General features: G+C 50.7%; 1 protein-coding gene across 1 annotated transcript in view; it reads right to left on the minus strand.

Annotated features, from left to right (window-relative positions):
* Window positions 1-25,212, minus strand: part of LOC147668282 (E3 ubiquitin-protein ligase TRIM39-like) — a 175,297-nt gene extending 150,085 nt beyond the window's left edge. Inside the window, exon 1 of the mRNA XM_086948633.1 lies at window positions 24,784-25,212. Within this exon, the coding sequence (XP_086804759.1) occupies window positions 24,784-25,212 (429 nt within the window). The remainder of the gene's footprint in view (window positions 1-24,783) is intronic.
* Window positions 25,213-25,419: the final 207 nt, after the last annotated feature.

Consider the following 25,419-nt stretch of genomic DNA (forward strand, 5'->3'; position numbering starts at 1 on the left):
TTACAACGCATACCATTACAACGCATACCATTACATCGCATGTATGGTAAGTATTGGATAGTGTAGGGGTAAAATGTACTATTCTAACTCCAGGGGGGTGAAACAGTAGGGTAAGTGTTGGATAGTGTAGGGGTAAAAATTACTATTCTAATTCCAGGGGGTGCAACAGTGGGGTAAGTGCTGGATAGTGTAGGGGTAAAAATTACTATTCTAACTCCAGGGGGTGCAACAGTAGGGCAAGTGTTGGATAGTGTAAGGGCACTATGCATTGTAATGGTATGCGTTGTAATGACTGCATTGTAATGACTGCGTTGTAATGACTGCGTTGTAATGACATGCGTTGTAATGGTATGCGTTGTAGTGTCATGCATTGTAATGGTTGCGTTGTAATGGCATGGGTTGTAATGGATGTTGCGTTGTAAAAGTTTCGTTGTAATGGTATTGCATTGTAGAAGTTGTGTTGTAAAGGTTGTTTCCCACTGATCTCATACAGTTGTGAAACTGAGAGTTAGTTACTTCAATATTATTCGAGGCTGCCACCACAATTTGGGTGTTGTCTCCATAATAAGTAGGAGAAAAACCAAAAGATCTGATCAGAGGGGCCAGTTCTGAAACATAAAAATTAAAAAGCAGAGGACCTAACAAAGATCCATGTGGGACCCCACAAGAGAGTGAGAAGGAATCAGATGAAAAGTTCTCTAACATGACTAAATGATTCTGTTATTCAGAAATGATTGAAGTAGAGCCAAGGCTTTGTCGACAATGCCCAATTTTTGGAGACGGTTGACAAGAGTGACGTGGTCAACCATATCAAAGGCTGCCAACAGATCCAGAAGGATGAGTGCTGTGGATACCCCCTTATCCAGGATAGTTCTTAACTCATCCGTTGTTTTTTATTAGTGCTGTCTCGGCAACCATGGCAGGGCCTTGACTTCAGCTCAGAATACAATGGAGGAAGCTACCTTTGTCAGATATTGGCCAAGCAGCTATAGCCAAATGTTTATCTTACTGTGAGTCCTATACTTTTTCTTGAGGCTTCTGGTTCTACCTTCCAAGGCCTTCTTTAGTGAACTGAATGGGCTGGAATCGGAGCTGGTCTGGGGGCCATCGCGTAAGCGTGTATTCCTCAAAACATTGTATCGTCCTATGAAGGAGGGGGTCCTAGATACTCTACATTTTGAACTGTGCTTAGCTATGGCACAGCTGCCTATGCAATGACTGTCAAAGGACAAGATGGAAAAATTTTATTTCGTATTTAGTGATCTTGGAAATGAGAATGTACTCCATTAGCTGGTATCAGCGGGTAACCCAACCAAAGAGCTGGCTAGGTTATTGCGCGGGCCAAACTGGTATGGCATAGATATATGCAGTCGAAATGTACGGCACCCTCATTTGCACCACAGATACCTCTCTGGGATTTCCCCTTAATGTAATGTAAATATAATTTATAAAGCGCAACTCAAGCCCGAGGGCCGTCTTCGCGCTATAGAAGTCTGATCTAGGGCAACAGAAGTAACCACTACGGGTTAAGTGAGAGGGTACGGTGCTTTATCCATCCTGTTTGAAAAGCCAGGTTTTTAAGGCTTTTCTGAAGCTGAGTAGGGAAGGAGCTGTTTTGAGTCAGTGGCAAACCGTTCCAGATCCTTGCAGTGGTCCTGTAAAAACTCCTCCCCCCCAGTGGCCTTTTTAAATGAGGGGACCACCATGTTCCTGGCAGAGCGTGAGCGTAGCGCTCTTGCTGGTATGTACCATTTAAGTTTTCTCTTAAACTGGTCAGGCTCGAGGGCCGCACCGGTGGGGGCGGGGTCAGTGGGGAAGGGGGCGGGGCTAGAGCAAAAAAAAACGGTGACCATGAGGTTGATCACAGGTCCCTGCAGCGGACGCCTTCTTCCACTGAGCCACCAGACCCAGCATACACACATCTCTCTCTCTCTCTTTCTCTCTCTCTCTCTCTCACTCTCTCTTTCTCTCTCTCTCTCTCTCTCTCCCTCTCCCTCCCTCTCTCTCCCTCCCTCTCTCTGTCTCTGTCTCCCTCTGTCTCACTCACTCTGACTCTCTCACTCCCGCTCTTCCTCTGTCTCACTCACCCTGACTGTCTCACTTGCTCTCTCTGTCTCCCTCTCTCTCTGTTTCCTTCTCCCTCTCTCTCCTTCCCTCTGCCTCATTCCCTCTGCCTCCTTCTCTCTCCTACCCTCTCCCTCACTTTGAGGTCTCCCTCACTATGAGGTCTCCCTCACTCTGAGGTCTCCCTCTCTCTCCTTCCCTACCCCTCACTCTGAGCTCTCCCTCTCTCTGAGGTCTCCCTCTCTCTCCTTCTCTCTCCCTCACTCTGATGTCTCCCTCCCTCTGTCTCCCTCACTCTGAGGTCTCCCTCTCTCTCGTTCCCTCCCCCTCACTCTGAGGTCTCCCTCTCTCTGAGGTCTCCCTCTCTCTCCTTCTGTCTCTCTCCCTCACTTGCTCTCCCTCCCTCGCTCTCTCTCCCTATCTCTCCCTCCCTCGCTCTCCCTCCCTCGCTCTCGATCTCACTCCCTCGCTCTCCCTCCCTCACTCTCCCTCCTAACGCTCCCTCTCCCTCCCTCCCTTGCTCTCCCTCCCTTGCTCTCCCTCGCTCTGCCTCCCTCTCCCTCCCTCGCTACCTCTCTTTCGCTCTCCCTCACTCCCTTGCTTGCTCTCCTCCCTCCCTCGCTCTCCCTCCCTCGCGCTCCTTCTCCCTCCCTCCCTCTCCCTCCCTCGCTCTCCCTCGTTCGCTCTCCCTCGCTTTCTCTCCCTCCCTCGCTCGTTCTTCCTCGCTTGCTCTCTCTCTCTCACTTGTTCTCCTTCGCTCTCCCTCCCTCCCTCACTCCCTCGCTCTCCCTCCCTCGCTCTCCCTCCCTTGCTCTCCCTCCCTCCCTCGCTCTCCCTCCCTTGTTCTCCCTCCCTCCCTCGCTCTCCCTCGCTTGCTCTCCCTCCCTCACTCTCCCTCACTCCCTTGCTTGCTCTCCCTCCCTCGCTTGCTCTCCCTCCCTCGCTTGCCCTCCCTTGCTTGCTCTCTACTCCCTCGCTCTCCCTCCCTTGCTCTCCCTCCCTCGCTCTCCCTCCCTCGCTCTCCCTCGCTTGCTATCCCTCGCTCTCTCTCCCTCCCTTGTTCTCCTTCCCTCGCTCTCCCTCGCTTGCTCTCCCTCCCTCACTCTCCCTCGCTCCCTTGCTTGCTCTCCCTCCCTCGCTTGCTCTCCCTCACTTGCTTTCCCTCTCTCTCCCTCCCTCCCTTACTCTCCCTCCCTTGCTCTCCCTCCCTTGCTCTCCCTCCCTCCCTCCTTCGCTCTCCCTCCCTCCCTTGTTCTCCCTCCCTCCCTTGCTCTCCCTCGCTTACTCTCCTCTCTCACTCTCCCTCACTCCCTCGCTCTCCCTCCCTCGCTCTCCCTCCCTTGCTCTCCCTCCCTCCCTCGCTCTCCCTCCCTCGTTCTCCCTCCCTCCCTCGCTCTCCCTCGCTTGCTCTCCCTCCCTCACTCTCCCTCACTCCCTTGCTTGCTCTCCCTCCCTCGCTTGCTCTCCCTCCCTCGCTTGCCCTCCCTCGCTTGCTCTCTACTCCCTCGCTCTCCCTCCCTTGCTCTCCCTCCCTCCCTCGCTCTCCCTCGCTTGCTATCCCTCGCTCTCTCTCCCTCCCTTGTTCTCCTTCCCTCGTTCTCCCTCCCTCCCTCGCTCTCCCTTGCTTGCTCTCCCTCCCTCACTCTCCCTCACTCCCTTGCTTGCTCTCCCTCCCTCGCTTGCTCTCCCTCCCTCGCTTGCCCTCCCTCGCTTGCTCTCTACTCCCTCGCTCTCCCTCCCTTGCTCTCCCTCCCTCGCTCTCCCTCCCTCGCTCTCCCTCGCTTGCTATCCCTCGCTCTCTCTCCCTCCCTTGTTCTCCTTCCCTCGCTCTCCCTCGCTTGCTCTCCCTCCCTCACTCCCTTGCTTGCTCTCCCTCCCTCGCTTGCTCTCCCTCACTTGCTCTCCCTCTCTCTCCCTCTCTTCCTTGCTCCCCCTCCCTTGCTCTCCCTCCCTTGCTCTCCCTCCCTCCCTCCCTCCCTCGCTCTCCCTACCTCCCTTGTTCTCCCTCCCTCCCTCGCTCTCCCTCGCTTGCTCTCCTCCCTCACTCTCCCTCACTCCCTCGCTCTCCCTCCCTCCCTCGTTCTTCCTCCCTCACTTGTTCTCCCTCCCTCACTTGCTCTCCCTCTCTTGCTCTCCCTCCCTCACTTGCTCTTCCTCCCTTGCTCTCCCTCCCTTGCTCTCCCTCCCTCGCTCTCCCTCCCTCCCTCCCTCATTCTCCCTCCCTCCCTCGCTCTCCCTCGCTTGCTCTCCTGCCTCACTCTCTCTCCCTCCCTCGTTCTCCCTTACTCACTTGCTCGCCCTCGCTTGCTCTCCCTCCCTCACTTGCTCTCCCTCGCTTGCTCTCCCTCCCTCACTTGCTCTCCCTCGCTTGCTCTCCCTCCCTCCCTCGCTTGCTCTCCCTCCATCGGTCTCCCTCCCTCGCTCTCCCTCGCTTGCCCTCCCTCCCTCGTTCTCCTTCCCTCCCTCGCTCTCCCTCTCTTGCTCTCCCTCCCTCACTGTCCCTCGCTTCCTCACTTGCTCTCCCTCCCTTGCTTGCTCTCCCTCGCTTGCTCTCCCTCGCTTGCTCTCCCTCCCTCGCTCTCCCTCCCTCCCTCGTTCTCCCTCCCTCCATCGCTCTCCCTCACTTGCTCTCCCTCCCTCACTCTCCCTCGCTCCCCCGCTTGCTCTCCCTCCCTCGCTCGCTCTCCCTTGCTTGCTCTCCCTCCCTCGCTTGCTCCCCGTCACTCTTCCTCCCTCGCTCTCCCTTGCTTGCTCTCCCTCCCTAACGCTCCCTCGCTTGCTCTCCCTCGCTCTCCCTCCCTCCCTTGCTCCCTCGCTTGCTCTCCCTCCCTCGCTCTACCTCGATTGCTCTCCCTCCCTCCCTCGCTCTCCCTCCCTCTCTCGCTCTCCCTCACTTGCTCTCCCTCCCTCACTCTCCCTCGCTCCCTCACTTGCTCTCCCTCCCTCGCTTGCTCTCCCTCGCTCTCCCTCCCTCCCTCACTCACTCGCTTGCTCTCCCTCCCTTGCTCTCCCTCCCTCGCTCTCCCTCGCTTGCTCTCCTTCCCTCCCTCGCTCTTCCTCCCTCCCTCATTCTCGCTCCCTCACTCTCCCTCACTTGCTCACCCTCCCTCACTGTCCCTCGCTCGCTCTCCCTCCCTCACTTGCTCTCCCTCGCTTGCTTTCCCTCGCTGTCACTCCCTCCCTCGCTTGCTCCCCCTGCCTCCTTCGCTCTCGCTCCCTCCCTCATTCTCCCTCCCTCCCTCACTCTCCCTTGCTTGCTCTCCCTCCCTCACATTCCCTCGCTCCCTCGCTTGCTCCCTCCCTCGCTTGCTCCCTCCCTCGCTTGCTCTCCCTCGCTTGCTCTCCCTCCCTAGCTTGCTCTCCCTCGCTTGCTCTCCCTCGCTCTCCCTCCCTCCCTCGCTCCCTTGCTTGCTCTTCCTCCCTCGCTTGCTCTCCCTCCCTTCCTCGCTTTCCCTCCCTCCCTTGTTCTCCCTCCCTCACTCACTCTCCCTTGCTTGCTCTCCCTCCCTAACTCTCCCTCGCTTGCTCTCCCTCACTTGCTCTCCCTCGCTCTCCCTCCCTCCCTTGCTCTCCCTCTCTCGCTCTCTCTCGCTTGCTCTCCCTCCCTCGCTCTCCCTCGCTTGCTCTCCCTCCCTCACTCTCCCTCACTCCCTTGCTTGCTCTCCCTCCCTCACTTGTTCTCCCTCGCTCTCCCTCCCTCCCTCGCTTGCTCTCCCTCTCTCGCTCTCCCTCCCTTGCTTTCTCTCGCTTGCTCTCCCTCCCTCGCTCTCCCTTCCTCCCTCGTTCTCCCTCCCACACTCGCTCTCCCTCGCTTGCTCTCCCTCCCTCGCTCTCCCTTCCTCCCTCGTTCTCCCTCCCACACTCGCTCTCCCTCGCTTGCTCTCCCTCCCTCCCTCACTCTCCCTCGCTCCCTCACTTGCTCTCTCTTGATCTCCCTCCCTCCCTCTCTCTCTCGCTTGCTCTCCCTCCATTGCTCTCCCTCCCTCGCTCTCCCTCGCTAGCTCTCCCTCTCGCTTGCTCTCCCTCCATTGCTCTCCCTCCCTCGCTCTCCCTCGCTCCCTCGCTTGCTCTCCCTCGCTTGTTCTCCCTTGCTCTACCTCCCTCCCTCGCTTGCTCTCCCTCCCTTGCTCTCTCTCGCTTGCTCTCCCTCCCTCCCTCGCTCTTCCTCCCTCCCTTGTTCTCCCTCCCACACTCGCTCTCCCTCGCTTGCTCTCCCTCCCTCACTCTCCCTTGCTCCCTCACTTGCTCTCCCTCCCTCGCTTGCTCTCCCTCGATCTCCCTCCCTCCCTTGCTCTCCCTCCCTCGCTCTCCCTCCCTTGCTCTCTCCGCTTGCTCTCCCTCCCTCCCTCGCTCTCCCTCCCTCGTTCTCCCTCCCACACTCGCTCTCCCTCACTTGCTCTCCCTCCCTCACTCTCCCTCGCTCCCCCACTTGCTCTCCCTCCCTCGCTTTCTCTCCCTCGATCTCCCTCCCTCCCTCCCTCTCTCTCTTGCTCTCCCTCCATTGCTCTCCCTCCCTCGCTCTCCCTAGCTTGCTCTCCCTCTCGCTTGCTCTCCTTCCATTGCTCTCCCTCCCTCGCTCTCCCTCGCTCCCTCGCTTGCTCTCCCTCGCTTGTTCTCCCTTGCTCTCCCTCCCTCCCTCGCTCCCTCATTTGCTCTTCCTCCCTTGCTCTCTCTCGCTTGCTCTCCCTCCCTCCCTCGCTCTCCCTCCCTCGTTCTCCCTCCCACACTCGCTCTCCCTCACTGGCTCTCCCTCCCTCACTCTCCCTTGCTCCCTCGCTTGCTCTCCCTCCCTCGCTTGCTCTCCCTCGCTCTCCCTCCCTCCCTCGCTTGCTCTCCCTCCATTGCTCTCCCTCCCTCGCTCTCCCTCGCTTGCTCTCCCTCCATCCCTCGTTCTCGCTCCCTCCCTTGCTCTCCATCGCTTGCTCTCTCTCGCTCGCTCCCTCGCTTGCTCTCCCTCCCTCGCTTGCTCTCCCTCGCTCTCCCTCCCTCCCTCGCTCCCTCCCTCACTCTCACTCCCACCCTCGTTCTCCCTCCCTCACTCTCCCTCCCACCCTCGTTCTCCCTCCCTCACTCTCCCTCGCTCTCTTGCTCGCTCTCCCTCGCTTGCTCTCTCTCGCTTGCTCTCCCTCCCTCCCTCGCTTGCTCTCCCTCCCTCTCTCCCTCCCTCGCTCTCCCTCGCTTGCACTCCCTCCCATGCTCTCCCTCCCTCCCTCGTTCTTCCTCCATCCCTCGCTTGCTCTCCCTCCCTCACTCTCCCTCGCTTGCTCTCCCTCCCTCGCAATCCCTCCCTCGCTCTCCCTTGCTTGCTCTCCCTCCCTCCCTCGCTCTCCCTCCCTCCCTCTTTCTCCCTCCCTCCCTTGCTCTCACTCGCTCCCTCGCTTGCTCTCCCTCCCTCACTTGCTCTCCTGCTTTCCCTCGCTTGCTCTCCCTCCCTCACTCTCCCTCACGCTCCCTCCCTCGCTCTCCCTCGCTTGCTCTCCCTCCCTCGCTCTCCCTCCCTCCTTTGTTCTCCCTCCCTCCCTTGCTCTCCCTCGCTTGCTCTCCGTCCCTCACTCTCCCTCGCTCCCTCGCTTGCTCTCCCTCCCTCGCTTGCTCTCCCTCCCTCCCTCGCTCTCCCTCACTTGCTCTCCCTCACTCTCCCTCGCTAGCTCTCCCTCCCTCGCTCTCCCTCCTCACCCTGCCTGTGTTTGCTCGGGCTGTGACAGCTTCCAGGTGCAACAACACAGCCGCGTCCGAGCACTTCAAAGGTCTTTAAAAGACCATTGGCATGTTAATGAGGCTTTGTTCACCTCTCAGCGCCCCTGTAGTCCCACTCTGACTATGGCGGGAATCGCCCGGCCCCCACAGGGCGGCCGAGTCTGAGTCACGCTCTAGTTGCAGACATATAATTTAATTTAATTTGCGGGTTTGTAGAGCGCTTGAATAAACTCCCGAGGGAGTATCTCCGCGCTATCTGACTGCTGAACCTGCAGGAGATCGAATTCCATGGCTCCAATCTAGTTCTTAAACTGTGTGGTTAGACCTGGAACAAGAACGTCTTCAGCTTTTTTCTGAAGGCCAGATGATTTTCAAGCTGCCTAAGCTGGAGACGGAGACCGTTCCAAATCCTCGGTCCCCTCACAGACAGAGCCTTACCCCCTTGCCTTACCCGCTTGATCCTAGGAATGGTGAGAAGCATTTGGTCACTGGACCGTAGAGCACGAGAAGGAACATACGGCACAAACTTGTCTGCCAGATAGGAGGGACCCAAACCATGAAGTCCTTTGTGGACCGTACAACAGATCTTAAAAACAACTAAAAAAACTCTGGTACAATGTCTGCAAGGTCCGCGGGCCGCCAGGGAAGGCTTCCCGGGTCGGCACCGGCCCGCGGGCCGTACTATGAGTACCCCTGCTCTAGAGGGCAGAAGCTTGCCCGCGCTGGAGCGTGATTGATTGAAGCTGCTCCCAGAGGACTATGACTGCCGAACAATTTGTGAGCCGTTGAGAGGCTACGGAGTGTTTCTGGTCAGGCTCAGTACCAGTTCGGAACGCATTCTTAACAACGGGCATTGCTGAGCCATTGGTCGTGTGGATACACTTCGAGAAAGACATATACCACTGCAGAATTTCTACTTGGAGATAAGTACATTAACCCTTGGTTCCTTTATTTTTTCTTAACGAGGAGGGTTGGGCCACCACTTCATGCTTGATCTCTGACTCTTGGTGAAGAAAAGACTTTATTGTTTCTTTATTTTAGCCTTTTGTGCCATTTTTCCTTGGAGCGCTTGTGGCAGCATTTACTTGTAAGTTTGGCATATAGGTTATAATCTGTATATATGCATGAGGGAGGGTGAGGGTTCCACTCATGTATGTTGTGTTGTGTCTTATCTGCAGAAGTGAAGACTACGGGCCCGATTCACAGAATGAACTTAAGACTCAATCCTAAATTTACTACTGTTTTGGTATTCACAGATTGCACTTACTACTTTTGGTATTCACAGAATGAACTTACTACTTTTGGCATTCACAGAATGCACTTACTACTTTTGGTATTCACAGAATGAACTTACTCATTTCGGTATTCACAGATGTTAGGACTCCTAACTTAAGGACTCCTAAATGCCTTCTGTGAATACCGAAAGTCTTAAAATTAGGATTTTTCTCAATTTAGTAGTAGTAAAGTTAGGACTTTACTTCAACGTATACATGAGCCCCCTCGCGGCCATCGCTCGCCAACACAACCTCAACATCATCTCCTACGCTGATGACACTCAACTGATCCTCTCATTCACCAAAGACCCTAACATCGCCAAAACCAATCTACATGAAGGAATGAAAGAAGTAGCCGAGTGGATGAAGCACAGCCGTCTGAAACTGAATTCAGACAAAACAGAAGTCCTTATCTTAGGTACCTCCCCCTCCGCCTGGGACGACTCTTGGTGGCCAGAGGCCCTTGGAAAAGCACCCACCCCGACGGACCACGCACGGAACTTGGGCGTCATTCTGGACTCCTCACTCTCGATGACCAGACAAGTCAACGCCGTTTCATCGTCTTGCTTCAACATTCTCCGCATGTTCAAAAAAACATTTCGCTGTATCCCCACCGAAACTAGAAAAACCGTCACCCACGCACTGGTTACAAGCCGCCTGGACTACGGAAACACCCTATACGCCAGTACCACTGCAAAACTTCAGAAAAGACTCCAACGCATCCAGAACGCATCAGCCAGACTCATACTAGACATCCCGCGTAAAGACCACATTTCTGGTCACCTAAAAGACCTCCACTGGCTCCCCGTCAATAAGAGGATAACATTCCGCCTCCTAACCCACGCACACAGAGCACTTTACGAACTTGGGCCCGAATGCCTCAACACACGACTCTCCTTCTACACACACCCCCCCCCCCCCCGCCAGCTACGCTCTTCCAATCAAGCCCTTGCTTCTGTACCTCGCATCAACAAAACCACCATGGAAGGAAGATCCTTCTCCTACCTAGCGGCTAAAACCTGGAACTCACTTCCCATTCACCTTCGCCTCACTCAGAACCACCTAGCATTCAGAAAGCAACTTAAAACCTGGATAGTCGACAAGTAATTCCTCACCCTTCCTCAAGCGCCTTGAGACCCTCTGAGTATGTAGCGCGCTATATAAATTCATTGAATTGAATTGAATTGAATAAATGCCTTCTGTGAATACCGAAAGTCTCGGTATTCACAGAAGGCATTTAGGCGTCCTAAAGTTTGTAGTCCTAACTTTACTACTACTAAATTGAGAAAAATCGTAATTTTAGGACTTTCGGTATTCACAGAATGCATTTAGGAGTCCTGAAGTTAGGAGTCCTAACTTCTGTGAATACCGAAATGAGTAAGTTCATTCTGTGAATACCAAAAGTAGTAAGTGCATTCTGTGAATGCCAAAAGTAGTAAGTTCATTCTGTGAATACCAAAAGTAGTAAGTGCAATCTGTGAATTCCAAAACAGTAGTAAGTTTAGGATTTAGTCTTAAGTTTATTCTGTGAATCGGGCCCCACAACTCCATGGTGCACGCTGATGAGTGATCTTGCTGCAACAACTTTATTGATTCATTTATCCCTTTTTTTCCCTTTCCCCTGCTGTGATAGTCTGTGGAGTGTTATAGATATATACTCGCAGGTGGTGCCAGAAACGAGGAAAAGGTCACTTAGCTTCAGTCATCACTACCGCTGTATCCGGCTTCAAGGTTAGTTAACCGTCTGTGGTGTGACACTGGTCCTCCACACCCCTTCACCATCCCCATCAGACGTGTCACAAGAAATGAACAGCCCACAAAGCAGAAACAGCAAAGAAGGGACAGATAGAAAAACCTTTGCAAAGTGAGAAGGCAGGAACCTGCACAAACAAGATAAAAGTGCAGGGAGTGTCTGATAGTGGATAGTGGATGGAAGATGCGTGAAGTGGATCTACCAGCATTGGTAGTCGGCATGCTGACATTTGATTGCACCGTCCGCAGGCTTTTGAGCAGAGCTTTGGGCACCAACACTCTTTCTTTTACAAATTAAACAATGACCCCCACCCTTCATTAGGATGTTTTTAAGGCCACAAACAACTGTTTAGCTTGAATATTTATCCTGAAGGAAATAGCGATAGTTTGTTGTTCACTCGCAAGTTCACATGTCTGGGCTAACTACGAATCTCACTGGACAGTTGGATTGAGGCTAACTATCATTGGATAGGATATAAACTGTCCCTTTTAACTTTAAGGAGCTCCGCACATCACTGAAGAGGAAGCTGAAGATCAGAGACAAGAAGCTTTCGCCCTCCTACAGGTCAGTGCTAGACCCCCTAGGACCAGGGTAGTAACTCTATTGCTGCTGAAGGACCCAGGAGGCTGACTGCCTATGATGAAAGGACTTGTCCTGATCACCCAGAGTCCAAGTTCAGTGTTCAGCCATTTCAGGTAATATAGTCGGAGACTCTGAGCTTACCATGGCCAGGCGCCCGTAATCACAACCATGCCCAACGTTTATTCATCCTGTGAGGGGTCCACAAAGCTGCATATTTCATGCAAAGCTACAGGAGATCTTCACTCTGTGCCCATGAAGATGTAAGGCTGCTGCGCCTCAACCCTGCACTTCCCTTTGTGTCTGATGAACCCTACACTGCAGGGGAGTCATCTTCACAGATTCCCTTGGGAGCCTGTGTTCTACACCATGCATTGCTGCATCATCTTCTGACACCGAGGACTGTGTAACTCCATGTGCTACACCATGTACTTCACACTGAACCCTTTGAGTACCACATGAGATCCAAAAACATCCAAGCACATTTCTTCTGTCCTGTGTACCTCAAGGTATACAATCTATAATATTGGTGCTCTGACAGACACACTTCATGCTCTTTTGCAGTTTCTTATAAAGGTCTCACAGAGTATTCACTTACCATCCATACACACCCACAAACTTACCTTGTGATTTTGGGCAGGATCCACAGGGTTCATTGCGATCCGTGAATACCCATTGACATATCTTGTGTGCTCTGCAACCTTTTCTATGACGATCATAGTGCATAACCTGTGATCCCTCAAAGCTGACATATCTATACCTTGTATTCTTCTGTGGAAATTGCAGAATGTCTTCACTTGTGAATACTGAGTACCTACATATATACTATGTGGTCTTGTGCACCCTTCTCTATTGGATCTGCAGGGGACATTTTGATTTCTTAACACCCCAAAACATATACTGTACCCTTTAAAGACCTAACAAGTGAATTCACTTTTGGTAACTCAATCAATCAATCAGGTTTTATAAAATGCAGTTAATCACCCGATAGGGTATCCAGGAACCCGCAGGCCCCGGAAGGTTATTTGAACATTCAGGTCTTGAGGGCCATTCGGAATTCCAGAAGTGAGGTAATGGTCCGAAAGTGCGTGGGGAGGCTGGTCCAGGTCTTTGCTGCTAGCCTGCGATGTGGAAGAAGGAGCATCCTCCATTTCTGCTTCAGTAGATGCGGGGAGTACGGGCAATTGAATGGAGGTGGAGAGTAGTCATCTCGATGGTTGGTTAAAGTTCAGGCGCTGATTAAAGTAGGCAGCTCCTTGGTTTTTGTTGGACTTGGACCTTTTTGCAGGGTTGTCCCTGAACTTTTTGCCTTCCTCATCTATTTGTTCTGACCTGTTGTTGGCTGTTTTATGACTCTGGGCATTTGACCACTGCTGATCAGTGCATATGCTCTTCCTATTGTAAATTGATGTATGGATTAGTGACTCCATGATTGGCTGATTTGGTTTACTTGTCAGACCTAGTACAGTGCACTGAGTGTGCCCAGGGCTTGTAATTCCAAATGCTGCTAGTGGGCTTGCAACACTGGTTGTGCCACCCACAGAAGCAGCCTTGTAAAATGTGTCTCATGTCTGCCATTGCAGAGCCTGCGGGCAGTCTGGTACTGCCATGCTGACTGGGCAAGTGCACCCACTTGCCACTCCCTAAACCTTCCCTTTTCTTCATATCAGTCACCCTATGGTAGGCCCGAGGGCAGGGTGCATTGCAAGTATAAGGTAGGACATGCCCTGGTGTTTGTGGCATGTCCGAATATTGAATTACAGCCTTTTTCGTTTTTCACTATTGCAAGGCTACCTGTTCTCCATAGGCCAGAATGGGCAGCTAGATTATTACATCTCATAATCCTAACTGACTCAGGGAACATGGTGGAAATTCAAGTTTAGTATGCCTGAACTCATAATGATAAAATACATATTTTAATAAAGTTGCTTTTAACATTCTGTGTTTGAAAATACCACTTTTAGAAAGTAGGTATTTTCTTGTCTAACCTTCCAAGCTTGCCTCTGCTAGGTTTTGTATTCCTTGTCTGGAGTTTGAGCGACAGGGCTGGGGTATTCCAGGAGACAGGGTGAGTCCGCTCAGTGGTGAATAGCGAGATCTGCATCTAGATGGGAGGGAGGAGTTGCACCTGGGAACTGAATAGGACTGTGACTGCCCCCCAAAGTGCTGACCCCACCCCCTGTGGTGAATCTGATGTTTCTGCCATGCACTGTGAAAGGAAAGAAGGAGTCATGTAAACAGAGTGCTCCAGAACTGGTTTGGACAGGGCAAAGGCCCCTCTGCCCTCAGAGGACAAAAGATTTCAGGGTATAAGTATTGGGAACCTGATCCCAAGAATTTACTTTTGGGCTACAAGAAGAAACCTTTGCTAAGGAGAGGAGAGGATAGAAACCTGAAGAAACTGAGGAGAGACTATCCCTAAGCTGAAGTGCTGCTTAGGGGGTTGGCCTGCAGTAGTTGCCTGACTGCCAAAGAAAAGAGAAAGAACTTTGTGTACTTTATTTTCAACATGTGAAGGGTCTACAAGGGCTTGGAACAGAGCTTGCCTTCTGCTGAAGTCTCAGGGACAACAGACTTCAACCACCAGCTCCCCAGTGTTTGTTTTGGAGGTGCCTGCTGCTGTTTTGGGCCTTCTGAGGGACTGCGTTTCGCAAGGAGCTATAAGCGCGACTCAACAAAGAAGAAGCATGTCGCCATTGCATCTATAATGTCGGCGCTGTAGCTGTCGTATTGCACCGCATCGAGAGAAGCGTCTTGCAACGAAGAGGAAGTGTGTCGCCATTGCTGCTGCTGCCGTCGTATCGTGAATGTCGGAGCTGTAGGTGTCGTATTGCACCACATCAAGAAAAGCTCCTCGCATCCCCCGGAGAAGCGCGCAGCCGTCTGAGCTGCTGCCATTGCATCTTGGATGTCGCCGCTGTAGTTGTCGCATTGTGCGGAAGCCTCTCGCAACGTCGGAGAAGAGTGCCGCAGCCGAGGCTGTTGCCGTTGCATCGCTGAACAAGGGTGTCACCGCTGCAGTTGAAGCATCGAACCGAGACTTCTCGCATCATCGGGCAAGCGTGCCACATATGGAAGATCTTCACGTCTTTATTTCTTTGCACTGGAACTTTGCCGCATTTCCATCGCTGCAACATTGCTTGTTGTGGAAGCGCAACGCATCGTAAGGTACATTGACGCAAAGTGTTGCATCTTAAGAACTGAACTAAGCTAAAACTACCATCTTAAGTATAGTATTGTGGATTTTTGTCGTTTGTGGTCTTGTGTAAAGTCTATATAAAGAATACTTATTTTGATATAAAATCTGGTGTGGTGTCCATCTGTAGTGTTGTCAATGGATTACTGTATGTGTTCACAAATGCTTTACACAGTGGGATGTGGGTCACTCGGGGAATGGCGAGGATGAGTCTGGCTGAGCCGTTCGGTATGGTTTGAAGTCTCTGTAGATAGTGTGCGGCGATTCCTACATCGAGGGCATTGCCATAGTCCTGTCATCTGGTAATGAGGGCTGCTATCACAGTGTGTCTCGTGTGTAGGGGTAGCCATTTGAAGATCTTACGTAGCATGCACAGAGTGAGGAAGCAGGTGGAGGAATCGGTGTTGATCTGTGATTTCATGGTGAGCTTGTTGGCAATGATGATTCAGAGGTTTCTAGTGTGGTCGGCGGGAGTGGTTGCGAGTGCTATGTCTGAGGGCCACCAGGAGTGGTTCCATGTGTTGCTGCTGTTGCCAAATATCAGTACTTCCATCTTGTCTGTGTTCAGCTGCAGGCAGTTGTCCTTCATCCAGTCAGCGACATTTGTTAAGCATCTGTGTAAGTGGGTTCAGGTGGTGGTGGAGTCGTCTGTGAGTGAGAGGATGAGTTGGGTGTTGTCTGCATAGGAAATTATGTTGAGAACATGGGATCTGATGATGTTGCCCAGTGGGATCATATGGTTGTATGACAGGGGCACACATGGCTAAACCACACATGCCTCTACAACTGTGCCTGAACAAAGAATGTGTCTGAACAACGCATTCCTTTACCACACATGTCTATACCATGGAAGTTTGTGGTAAAGGCATGACTGGTAAAGGGATATGTGTGGTAAAAATCACCGCCCCAGCCCACCGCCCTGAGCCATAAAACCATTTGGATTCTCGGAGACCGAAAAACTACTCCAACCCCCTGTGAGCCCTACACACGAACTAAAATCCCCCTGAGCCCGAAAAACTACCCAACCCCTCCCCCCTTATCCGTAAAAACGACCTGACCCTCCTGAGCCCTAAAACGACCTGGCTCCCTCCTGACCCCTACATACTACTCTGACCCCTCTGAGCCCCTAAACTCTACCCGATCCTCCCTGAGCCTTAAAAACTACCCTCACCCATCCAAAACCCGGCCCCAGGCCCACTTACCAGTCCTTTCCTGATCCTTCCTCTTCCTGTGCCCACCCATTCCAGAATATACACTGCGCACAGTCTTAACTAAGCACATGCGTGGTTAAGGCATGCATGGTTCCCCTTGTGGGAAAACAACACGTGTTGCTCAGCCCACATAGTAAAGGCCATTTCCCGGGTCATAAATGCATTGAAGAGCGTGGGGCTGAGGGATGAGCCCTGGAGGACACTGCAGGTGATTGCCTTGGGTACAGAGGTGAGAGGTGGGAGGTGGATCCTCTGGGTTCTCCTGGTGAGGAAGGAGTTGATCCAGCTGAGTGATTCCTCTTGTATGCCGATGTGGTGTTGAAGGCTGCCGAGAGGTCAAGGAGGTTCAAAGATACGGTTTCTCCTCTGTCAAGGAGGGTTCGATGTCATCAGTGTCTGCAATTAAGGTGATTTTGGTGCTGTGATCAATGCGGAAGCCTGATTGGGAGGCATTGAGTAGCTGGTTCTGCTCCAGGTGTGTCATGAGTTGATTGTTGAGGATCTTTTCCAATACCTTCGCTGGGAATGGGCGCAGGGAGATTGACCTGTAGTTTTTGAGTTTGTTGGGGTCGGCGCAGGATTTTTTGAGTAGTGTTCAGACTTCTGCGTTTTCCAGGCATCAGGAAATGTTGCGGAGGTGATAGAGGTGTTGAGTAGGGTGGTGAGTTCCTGGCCGATCCTTTGGTTTCTGAGGTTGAAGATGTGGTGTGGTTATGGGTCTGTGAGAGCTCCTGAGTGGATGAATCTCATAGTGGTGTCTGAGGTGTGTTGTGGTGGGGCTGGTGGGTGGGCTGGTGTGTGTTTAGTGGCAGTTGAAGTGGCAATGAGTGCAGGTGAAAAGTCCTACCGTAGAGCGTGGGTCGGCGTTGTGGCAGTGTTTGTTGCAGTGATCATGGTCGAGGGTGTAGAGCTCGGTGATGGTGTATCTTTGGGTGGAGGGAGGGCTAGGCATTGTGGCCCTGGGCATGGTCCAGGTGCAGAAGGGTCCTGACAGGCTTGTAGCAGCCTGCCCGCTACACACATCCACTGCTTAGTTGCGCTGCAGCCTCCATTAGGTAGGTCCTGGGGTGGGCAGGCATCTGTTGATGGGAAGAACAGTAAGTTGGATATCCCGGTCAGGAATCCCCAGGGGGAAACCTGGGTAGCTGCAGGTGTCACTGGATCAGACTGCAACTGGCTAGGTGTCCAGGCCACCATCTACACACATACTGTGTGCTCCTCTGCCGGTTCTTCCTCTGTGGAATTTACATTGTCTTCACTTGCGAATCCTGAGTACCCACATACACTTATTGTACAGACTTCTGGTTGGGGCCTAGGGGTACATTATGATCCGTAAACATCCACACACATACCTAAAGCTCTTCAGCAGCCTCCTCTGGGTAATTTCCGGAGCCTTTTGATTCCCTGAGCAACCACAGACATACCCTGTTCTCTTCTGCAACCTCCTCAATGGCATACACAGGTAGGGTGACCAGCCATGCCATAGGGACAAAGCTTTTCCATTTTGGGCTTTTGATATTACATATCAGTGCATCCTGGGAGATGTGGTCTTGGGTCATTTTACTGGACTCTATTACTTCAACACACTGGATCAAAATGATATCAAAAGGCAACGTCTAGGAATGGAAAAATTGTATACCAGTGACACAGAGCCTTCTGTTCACCCTATACAAAGGGTGACTTTTGACCTCTGAACACTTACACATATACCTTGGGCTCTCCAGTTGCCCCTTGGTGTGGCTCACCAAGTGACTTTGTGATCTCTGAATTTTCACAGACATACCTAGTGGTCTTCCATTGTGGTTCCAAAACACCCAAACACATCACGTGCTCTTCGCAGGTTCATCAGTGGGGATCACACTGTGTCTTTGTGAACCTTGTACAACCAAAGACATACCTTGACCTTGTATCCAGCCCCTTCTATGAGACTCAAACAACCTTTGATCCCTAAAATCCTACGTAAATACTGTGCATTCCTTTGTGGGACTTGTGTGTCCTTAGTGAACTCTGACTACACACTCACCTACCGTGTGCTCTTGGACAACTATCTGGGTGCACCCCAAATCATTATCCTCCATCTTGTGAGTTGCATCCTACCTGTGCCCCAGATTGAGGTGAGCAGAGTCCAGGAAGTGGTAAGGAGGTAGACTAGTGCTGTCTCTTTCCTAAAAAAGTTTAAAAACGATTTTCCCTACCTGTGATTGCCTCATCTTATTTTTCTCTTATTAAATGTATTTAACTGTCTTTGCCTGTGGTTGTTACAGTTTAATATTGTAGTTTTAACCTGCCAGTGATTGCATAGTTTATCTTATGTTTTTGAGTTTAAACTTGTGGCTTGTCCTCCCTGTGATTGCTTCCATTTAACCTGTTGAATTGTGGGATTTGCAGTCCAAACTCTCTAGTTGTTCACTCTCATTCCCAGGGACTATCAGTTTTTCCCTCCAAATGTCTTCTTTGTTCTGTGCTAAGATCTGTATGTTAAGCAGCGCACCCCCAGTGACCATTTTGTGTTAACAAGTCAGTGAAACCAGCTCCCACCTTCCCCCTGAGACAGTAATAATCTGCTGTAAGCTGTTTAAACTGTGTTTAATAGGGACTGTGCACTTCTTTTTTTGGCCAGGAGAGGGAGTAAAGTTTTATACAAATAGTGTTGCTAGAGTACAAGTTTGTTGCGGCCTTACCAAAGAGTGGATTGAGCATGTCTGTCTCCCAGGAGATCTGTGAATAGAGCAGCTCCCCAGTTCCAGCCCCACACCCAGGCCAGCAGACCTAGGACTGCTATTGGTTTTCCACAGCTCCAAGCAAATCTGAGCCCCCCCTCTCACACCTGCCCAGGCCCCTTAAGGCTTTGCTGGGTGCACCCCAAATCATTCTCCTCCATCTTGTGAAGTGCAGCCTACCTGTGGCCCAGATTGCAGTGAGCAGAGTCCAGGAAGTGGTAAGTAGGCAGACTAGTGCTGTCTCTTTCCTAAAAATGTTTTAAAACAATTTTCCCTACCTGTGATTGCATCATCTTATTTTTTTCTTATTACATTTCTTTAACTGACTTTGCCTGTGGTTGTTACAGTTTAATATTGTAGTTTTAACCTGCCAGTGATTGCATAATTTATCCCATATTTTTGTGTTTAAACTTGTGGATTTTCCTGCCTGTGACTGCTTCCATTTAACCTGTTGAATTGTGGGATTTGCAGTCCAAACTCTGTAGTTTTTCACTCTCATTCCCCGTGACTATCAGTTTTTCCCTCCAAATGTCTCCTTTGCTCTGTGCTAAGACCTGTATGTTAAGCAGTGCACCCCCAGTGACCATTTTGTGTTAGTAAGTCAGTGAAACCAGCCCCCCTTCCTTCTGGGACAGCAGTAATCTGCTGTAAGCTGTTTAAACTCTGTTTCATAGGGACTGTGCACTTCGTTTTTTGGCTTGGAGAGGGAGTAAAGTTTTATACGATTAGTGTTGTTAGAGGACAAGTTTGTTGGGGCCTTACCTGCAGAAGTCCACAGTTTGGATTGAGCCGGTCTGTTTCCTAGGAGATTTCTGAATAGAGGAACAGCTTCCAACTCCCTGGCCAGCAAACCTTGTCTGAGGTAGCTGGGACCTTATATAGTCTGATATTGTTAGGTACATGTGTACACTGATTGGTGGTTGTATCTGATGTTTCTATTGGATTAGGGTTAGTTCCTTATTGGTTGGGTATTAGAGGGTTCTGATTGGTTTTTGGGTCTGTGATTCAATCAATGTAGGGTTGGGACTAGGGCTAGGGTTAGGATTTCTATTGGAAGTAGGGACTAGGGCTTCCTGTGTTATTGGTTGTTGGGACTAGGGTGGGACTAGCGCTAGGGTTAGGCCTTTAATTGGAAGTAGCGATTAGGGTTTCTAGCGTGATTGGTTGCTGGACTAGGTGTGGGACTAAGAGTAGGGTTAGGCTTCCTATTGGAAGTAGGGTCTAGGGCTTCCTGTGCCAGTGGGTGCTTGGACTAGGGCTAAGATTAACTGTAAGGTCCTTGTCTCCTATTGGTTCTAGATTTTAGGGCTAGTGTTGTGATTGGATAGTGTTAGGGCTAGGGTTCCCATTGGCTGACGGGGGTCACCTGACTACTAGGGCTATAAACGGCCAAGGCTTAGGGCTTCTCAGCCCGGGCATCGAAGCTAAGGGTGGAGAGAACAAGGGTGAGTGCCTGTTTGAGCCTGTTAAGGGTGGAGAAGACAAGGGTAAGTGCCTATTTGAGCCTGTTCGAGACTGGTCGGGACCAGGAACAGGAATGCTGCCCATTTTCCCATTCATTAATACCCACCCTACGTATTTGTCCCTCTGTATGTAAGCATTTATTTTCTCTATAGATATGTGCCTATCTTTGTGTATTGCTTTGTATAAACATGTACAATAATTATGTTGTTATAAAAACAAAAACAAAAAAAAATAAATCGGACAATATTCAGGGGTGTGAGGTTCTTGCCTTTTGTCTCTTCTTCTCACCCCATCAGTCATGTATGGGGTGATAGGCCTCCGGGCCCCCTGGGCATGTTCTTTGAAGAGCTCTATTCGGCTATTTCCACACTATGCCTCAGGTCCAAACACTGTCTGCTTTTAGGCGACTTCAACATCCACATGGACAGTGTGACTGACCCTGACAGCATTAAGCTCAAAGATATTACCTCTTCCTTAGGGATCATTCCCCACCTTCGGTCTCCCACCCATTGTAAGGGTCACACGTTGGTCCAGATATTTTCTACTGTCCCTGTAGTTCCGGCCTCTCTAGCTCCTGTTCTGTGGACAGACCACTTCTTAGCGGATTTTGAGATCCCCTGTACTGAGAAGGGCATCCACAGAGGACAGTGGCGTGAAGCACGCCCCTCCAGAGCATTCCACCGGGTCTCCCCTGTTATGCTAATGCAGGCTCTAGACACCCACCCATGCCCGCTAACGGGCACTTTGGAATCAGACATTGAGCTCCTCCAGCTCTGGCCGACTCAACGGCTAGCTGTCTTAGCCCCCCTCACCCCCACAGGACAGTCTCAGTTAAGGGTTCCGCCCCTTGGTTTTCACCGGCATTAGCCGACAAGCGACAGCAATGTAAAAAAGCAAAAGGGTGTGGCGTAAGCACTACGACGCCAGCTCGAAGGAAACCTATAGGGCCATGGTCAGAGACTACCATCGCGACATCACAGCTGGCAAAAAGTCCTATCTGGCTAGTAGGATTGAAGAGGCCTCCAGTTCCTGTAAAGAAATCTTCAGGATAGTTAAGGACTTCATCTCCCCTCCATGGTGTACTCCCAGTACCATGCACTCAGAGTCCTGGATCTCTGAACTTGCGGACTTTTTTGCCAGCAAGATTCAGACTATCCAGGCCTCCTTTGGAAAGGTGGACTCGCCTACCTTCTCTAAATGGCAACCTCCTCTCCCTTGTTCAAACTTTGTCGGCCCCGCCCTCTGGAACTTTCCTTCGTTGACCTTACAGGCTTCCCTGGACCTCCTTTCCAAATTGAAATCTGGCTCCCCTTTAAACCCCTGTCCGGCTAAATTCCTTGTGTCAATGGCTCCCAGCCTCAACCATCTCATCAACCCAATACTCAATCTCTCCCTTAGTACTGGTGAGGTTCCCCAACCATGGAAACAGGCTCTTATTCTGCCACTGCTTAAGAAACCTAATCAGAATCCGGACTCTCACGCCAATTACAGACCAATTTCCCTCCTGCCAGCGCTCGCAAAAGTGGTTGAGAAGCATGTTCATGCCACCCTGTCCCACTTTCTTGAAACGAATGATATACTCCATAAGTCACAGTCCGGTTTTCGCTCCAATCTTAGCAAGGAAACAGCGCTGCTCGAGGTCACCGAGGCCATTAAAGAAATCTTGGATAGAGGAGGCAAGGCCATGTTGGTCATGCTTGACCTCTCTGCGGCCTTCGACACCGTCCCCCATGACCGTCTCCTTTCTAGACTCTGGGAGATTGGTCTAAGGGGGACGGTGTTCCGGTGGTTTAGGTCTTTCCTCTCGAACCGCCAGCAAACGGTCTGGGCCCCCACTTACTCTGCCGCAATGCCGCCTTTGGAGGTCGGAGTACCACAGGGCTCAATTTTGAGCCCTTCGCTTTTTAACATCTATATGACCCCTCTGGCGGCATTGGCGGAGGACTGTGGAGCCCAGATCGTGTCGTACGCGGACAACACACAACTTCTGTTCACGTGCGACAAGGGCTGCGATTTTGACGGGACATCCATCCGGGGTTGTCTTGGGGCAGTGTTTGACTGGTTTAGTCATAATTGCCTCAAGTGCAACTCCGATAAGTCCGTAGTACTTTTCTTCGGCTGCCCCGCGGTTCCCAGATGGAAGGAGTGGTGGCCTCCTGCCATGTTCCCTCCCGCCAGCGACTCAGGGGTTGCTAAAAATCTGGGCACCCAGATTGACAACAGCCTCTCCTTTAAAACTCAGGTGGCTGGTCTGGCCGGCAAGTGTTTTGCGATCCTGAATATGCTGAGGAAGTTTTTGCCTCTTCTTTCTTTAGAGCATAGATTATTCTAACATACTATACCTAGGTCTTCCGGACTTCCTCCTTGCGCGCCTCCAGGTCGTGCAAAACTCTGCTGCCCGGGCCATTTTCGGACTCACCAGGAGAGCCAGGGCCAGTGATCTTCTTAGAGCCCTTCACTGGTTGCCCATCAGGAAGTGAATCACCTTTAAGGCCCTGACCATTGCCTTTAAAGCCCTTCACGGTACTGGCCCTTGTTATCTTCGGAAACGCATCAGTTTCTATTTACCATCTAGATCTCTGCGATCTGCTACCCAGGCCAGGGCTGTTAACCCGGTGATCCGACGTGCGCGCTGCGGGGGGGGGGGCGGTCTTTTAAACATCTCGCCCCCCGGTTATGGAACGCTCTCCCGCTGTCTCTCAGATCCAACACCAACCTACTGGCTTTCAGGAAGGATCTGAAGACTCTGCTGTTCGCGCAGTGATTCTCTTCATTTTGTTCTCAGCTCCCCCCACTTTCTGCTTTCCACTCTGGGTCGGTGACGGTCTTTAGCGCCGGGACACTCCTCGGAGTAGCCGTGCGCTATAAAAGTACCCCTAATAACATAACATAACCCTATGTATGGATGTATGACGGTACAACGCGTACCGTCACAACGCGTGCTGTTACACCGCGTCCCTTACAACGCAAGCCGTTACCACGACTTGCGCTGGGGGCGCGGATTTCAAATAGTATAATTTACTATTCTAACACCAGTCCCCGTGGACACTAGGGAAGGTGTTGGAATAGTAAATTTACTATTTTTAATCTTCTAGCGCCCTCCAGCGCAAGTCGTGGTAATGACTTGCGTTGTAAGGGACGCGTCGTAACAGCACCGCGGGGAAACATCTGCGTTGTAACGGATGTTTCCCCTATGTATTTGTCCCTTTGTATGTAAGCATTTATTTTCTTTATAGATATGTGCCTATCTTTGTGTATTGCTTTGTATAAACATGTACAATAATTATGTTGTTATAAAAACAAAAACAAAAGAAAAAAAATCTTCTTTGGCCTACATGTACTTGCTTCGATAGGGCATCTATGTATCTCCATGTACTTGGATCTGTGTCTGTTACTTTTCTCCCAAAAAAGCATTTCCAATGCACTACCCTATTTCTCATCCTTTACTTCTCTCAATATATCTTCTACCCCATACCACTACAATGTTCCCCAAAATAACCCTTTCTTGATTCTCTCTTACTCTACCCCTCCTTGCAACATCTGACACGTCTTTAACTATACCGATCCTCCAAAACAAACCTTTCTAAACTCTTCCCTCTGACTCTTCCCCTCCAAAAACCCTTTTTACTCATCCAAAAGCCTCCTCCTACTGCTAAGACCTAAAAAAGAAACCCTTCACTCTTCTATCCCTCCACTATCATTTCCAATCAAAATAACAGACTAGCATGTTCACTTCTCTAATTCCATATTCCACAATACTAATTCACCACTAATCCTTTATGGGTTCTAGAGTAACGTGCTACTTGCCAACAAAGCGTTTCAACACCTCATCAATGTTACAAGCGCTATATAAATGCAAACCTTTTTTCCTTTTTACCCCTCCCTCACCCTTCTCAATCCAAATTACTGACAACATATCCACCACTCAAATTACTTCATATTTCACTATACAAATTTCAACACTAATTCTTTATGGGTTCCGGAGTAGCCTGCTACTCGCCAGAAAAGCGCTCCAACACCCCATCCGAGGTATCAGGTGCTATATGAATGCAAACCTTTCTTTCCCTTCTATCATACCGCTATCCTCACACAAAATAACTGACTAATATCCACCACTCAAATTACTTTCATATTTCACATAACTAATTCACCTCTAATCCTTTATGGGTTTCCGGAGTAGCATGCTACTCGCCAAAAAAAGCGCTTCAACACCCCATCAGGGGGTAGAAGCGCTATATAAATACAAACCTTCTTTCCTCTTCTATCTTTCTGCTATCCTTCTGAATCCAAATAACTGACTAACATACCCACCACTTGAAATGTACTTGCATGTTTCACTATACTAATTCAACACTAATCCTCAATGGGTCCCGGAGTAGCGTGTTACTTGCCAAAAAAGCGCTTCGACGCCTCGTCAGGGGTAGTAAGCGCTATACAAATGCATTTATAATACAAATACAATACAATCAATATGGGACTCACAGGGTGTCTTTGATCACAGAACACCTAGAAACTCCAGCACTGTATTCACTTGGGAATCTTGAACACCCTCACACACACATACCTTGTTCTCTTCTGCTGTCAACTCTGTGGGGTACACAGAGTGACTTGTAACCTCTAAATACTTACACACATAGCTCATGGTCTCTAGCTGCTTCTTTGTGGGCTCACAAAGTTACTTTCTGATCCCTGACTTTATCCAGACATACCCTGTGATCTTCACTTGTAGTTTCAGAACACCCACAACCGCACCTTGTAATCCTTTGCAGATTTTTCAGTGGGGCTCATGGTGTGACCTTGTGATCCCTAAATGCCACAGACATACCTTGTGCTCCTCTGCAGCCTCCTCTACAGGACTTGCGGAGTGTGTTTTATGCTCCTTGGACTCCCGGCACACCAAACATATCATCCTCTGATCCTCTGCACAGAACAGCTTCAATTTCTCCTCATGTTTCTCACACAGATTCTCCTCCTGGGGCCTCACGGGGGGCAGATAAAGTTGTTTCGCAATTTCCACCATGTTTCCCAGTTGTCTGTTCGGTCTGAGGTGTTTCCCGGGAGATATATCTCTGCACTGTGGACAGGGGACATTTTCATCTATTCCCTCCCAGATCTGAGTGATGCAGGAGCGGCAGAAGTTGTGTCCACAATCAATAGTCACTGGGTCAGAAAAATATTCCAAACAGATGGAACAAGTGGCCTCTTCCTGGAGGCTTCCGAGTTGAGATGCTGCCTGAGTTGCTGCCGCCATCATCAAAAAGCAGGAACTAAACTTAAGTTTCATTTCTCTCTCTTTGTGAAGTGGGTGTGTCTGCCCCTCTCTGTGTGCGCTGGAACTTCCAGGATCATGTTACAGCCACAGAGCAGGCAGAGAACTGCCACATGTTTTCTTTTTCTCAGGGCATGTACGTGTCAGGAGCTGTCACTTAAAAATGATTGTCTGTAATATCCTTTGTATTTT

This window comes from Lissotriton vulgaris, unplaced genomic scaffold (genome assembly GCF_964263255.1).
Source record: "Lissotriton vulgaris unplaced genomic scaffold, aLisVul1.2 SCAFFOLD_328, whole genome shotgun sequence".
In the NCBI taxonomy this organism is placed as follows: Eukaryota; Metazoa; Chordata; class Amphibia; order Caudata; family Salamandridae; genus Lissotriton; species Lissotriton vulgaris.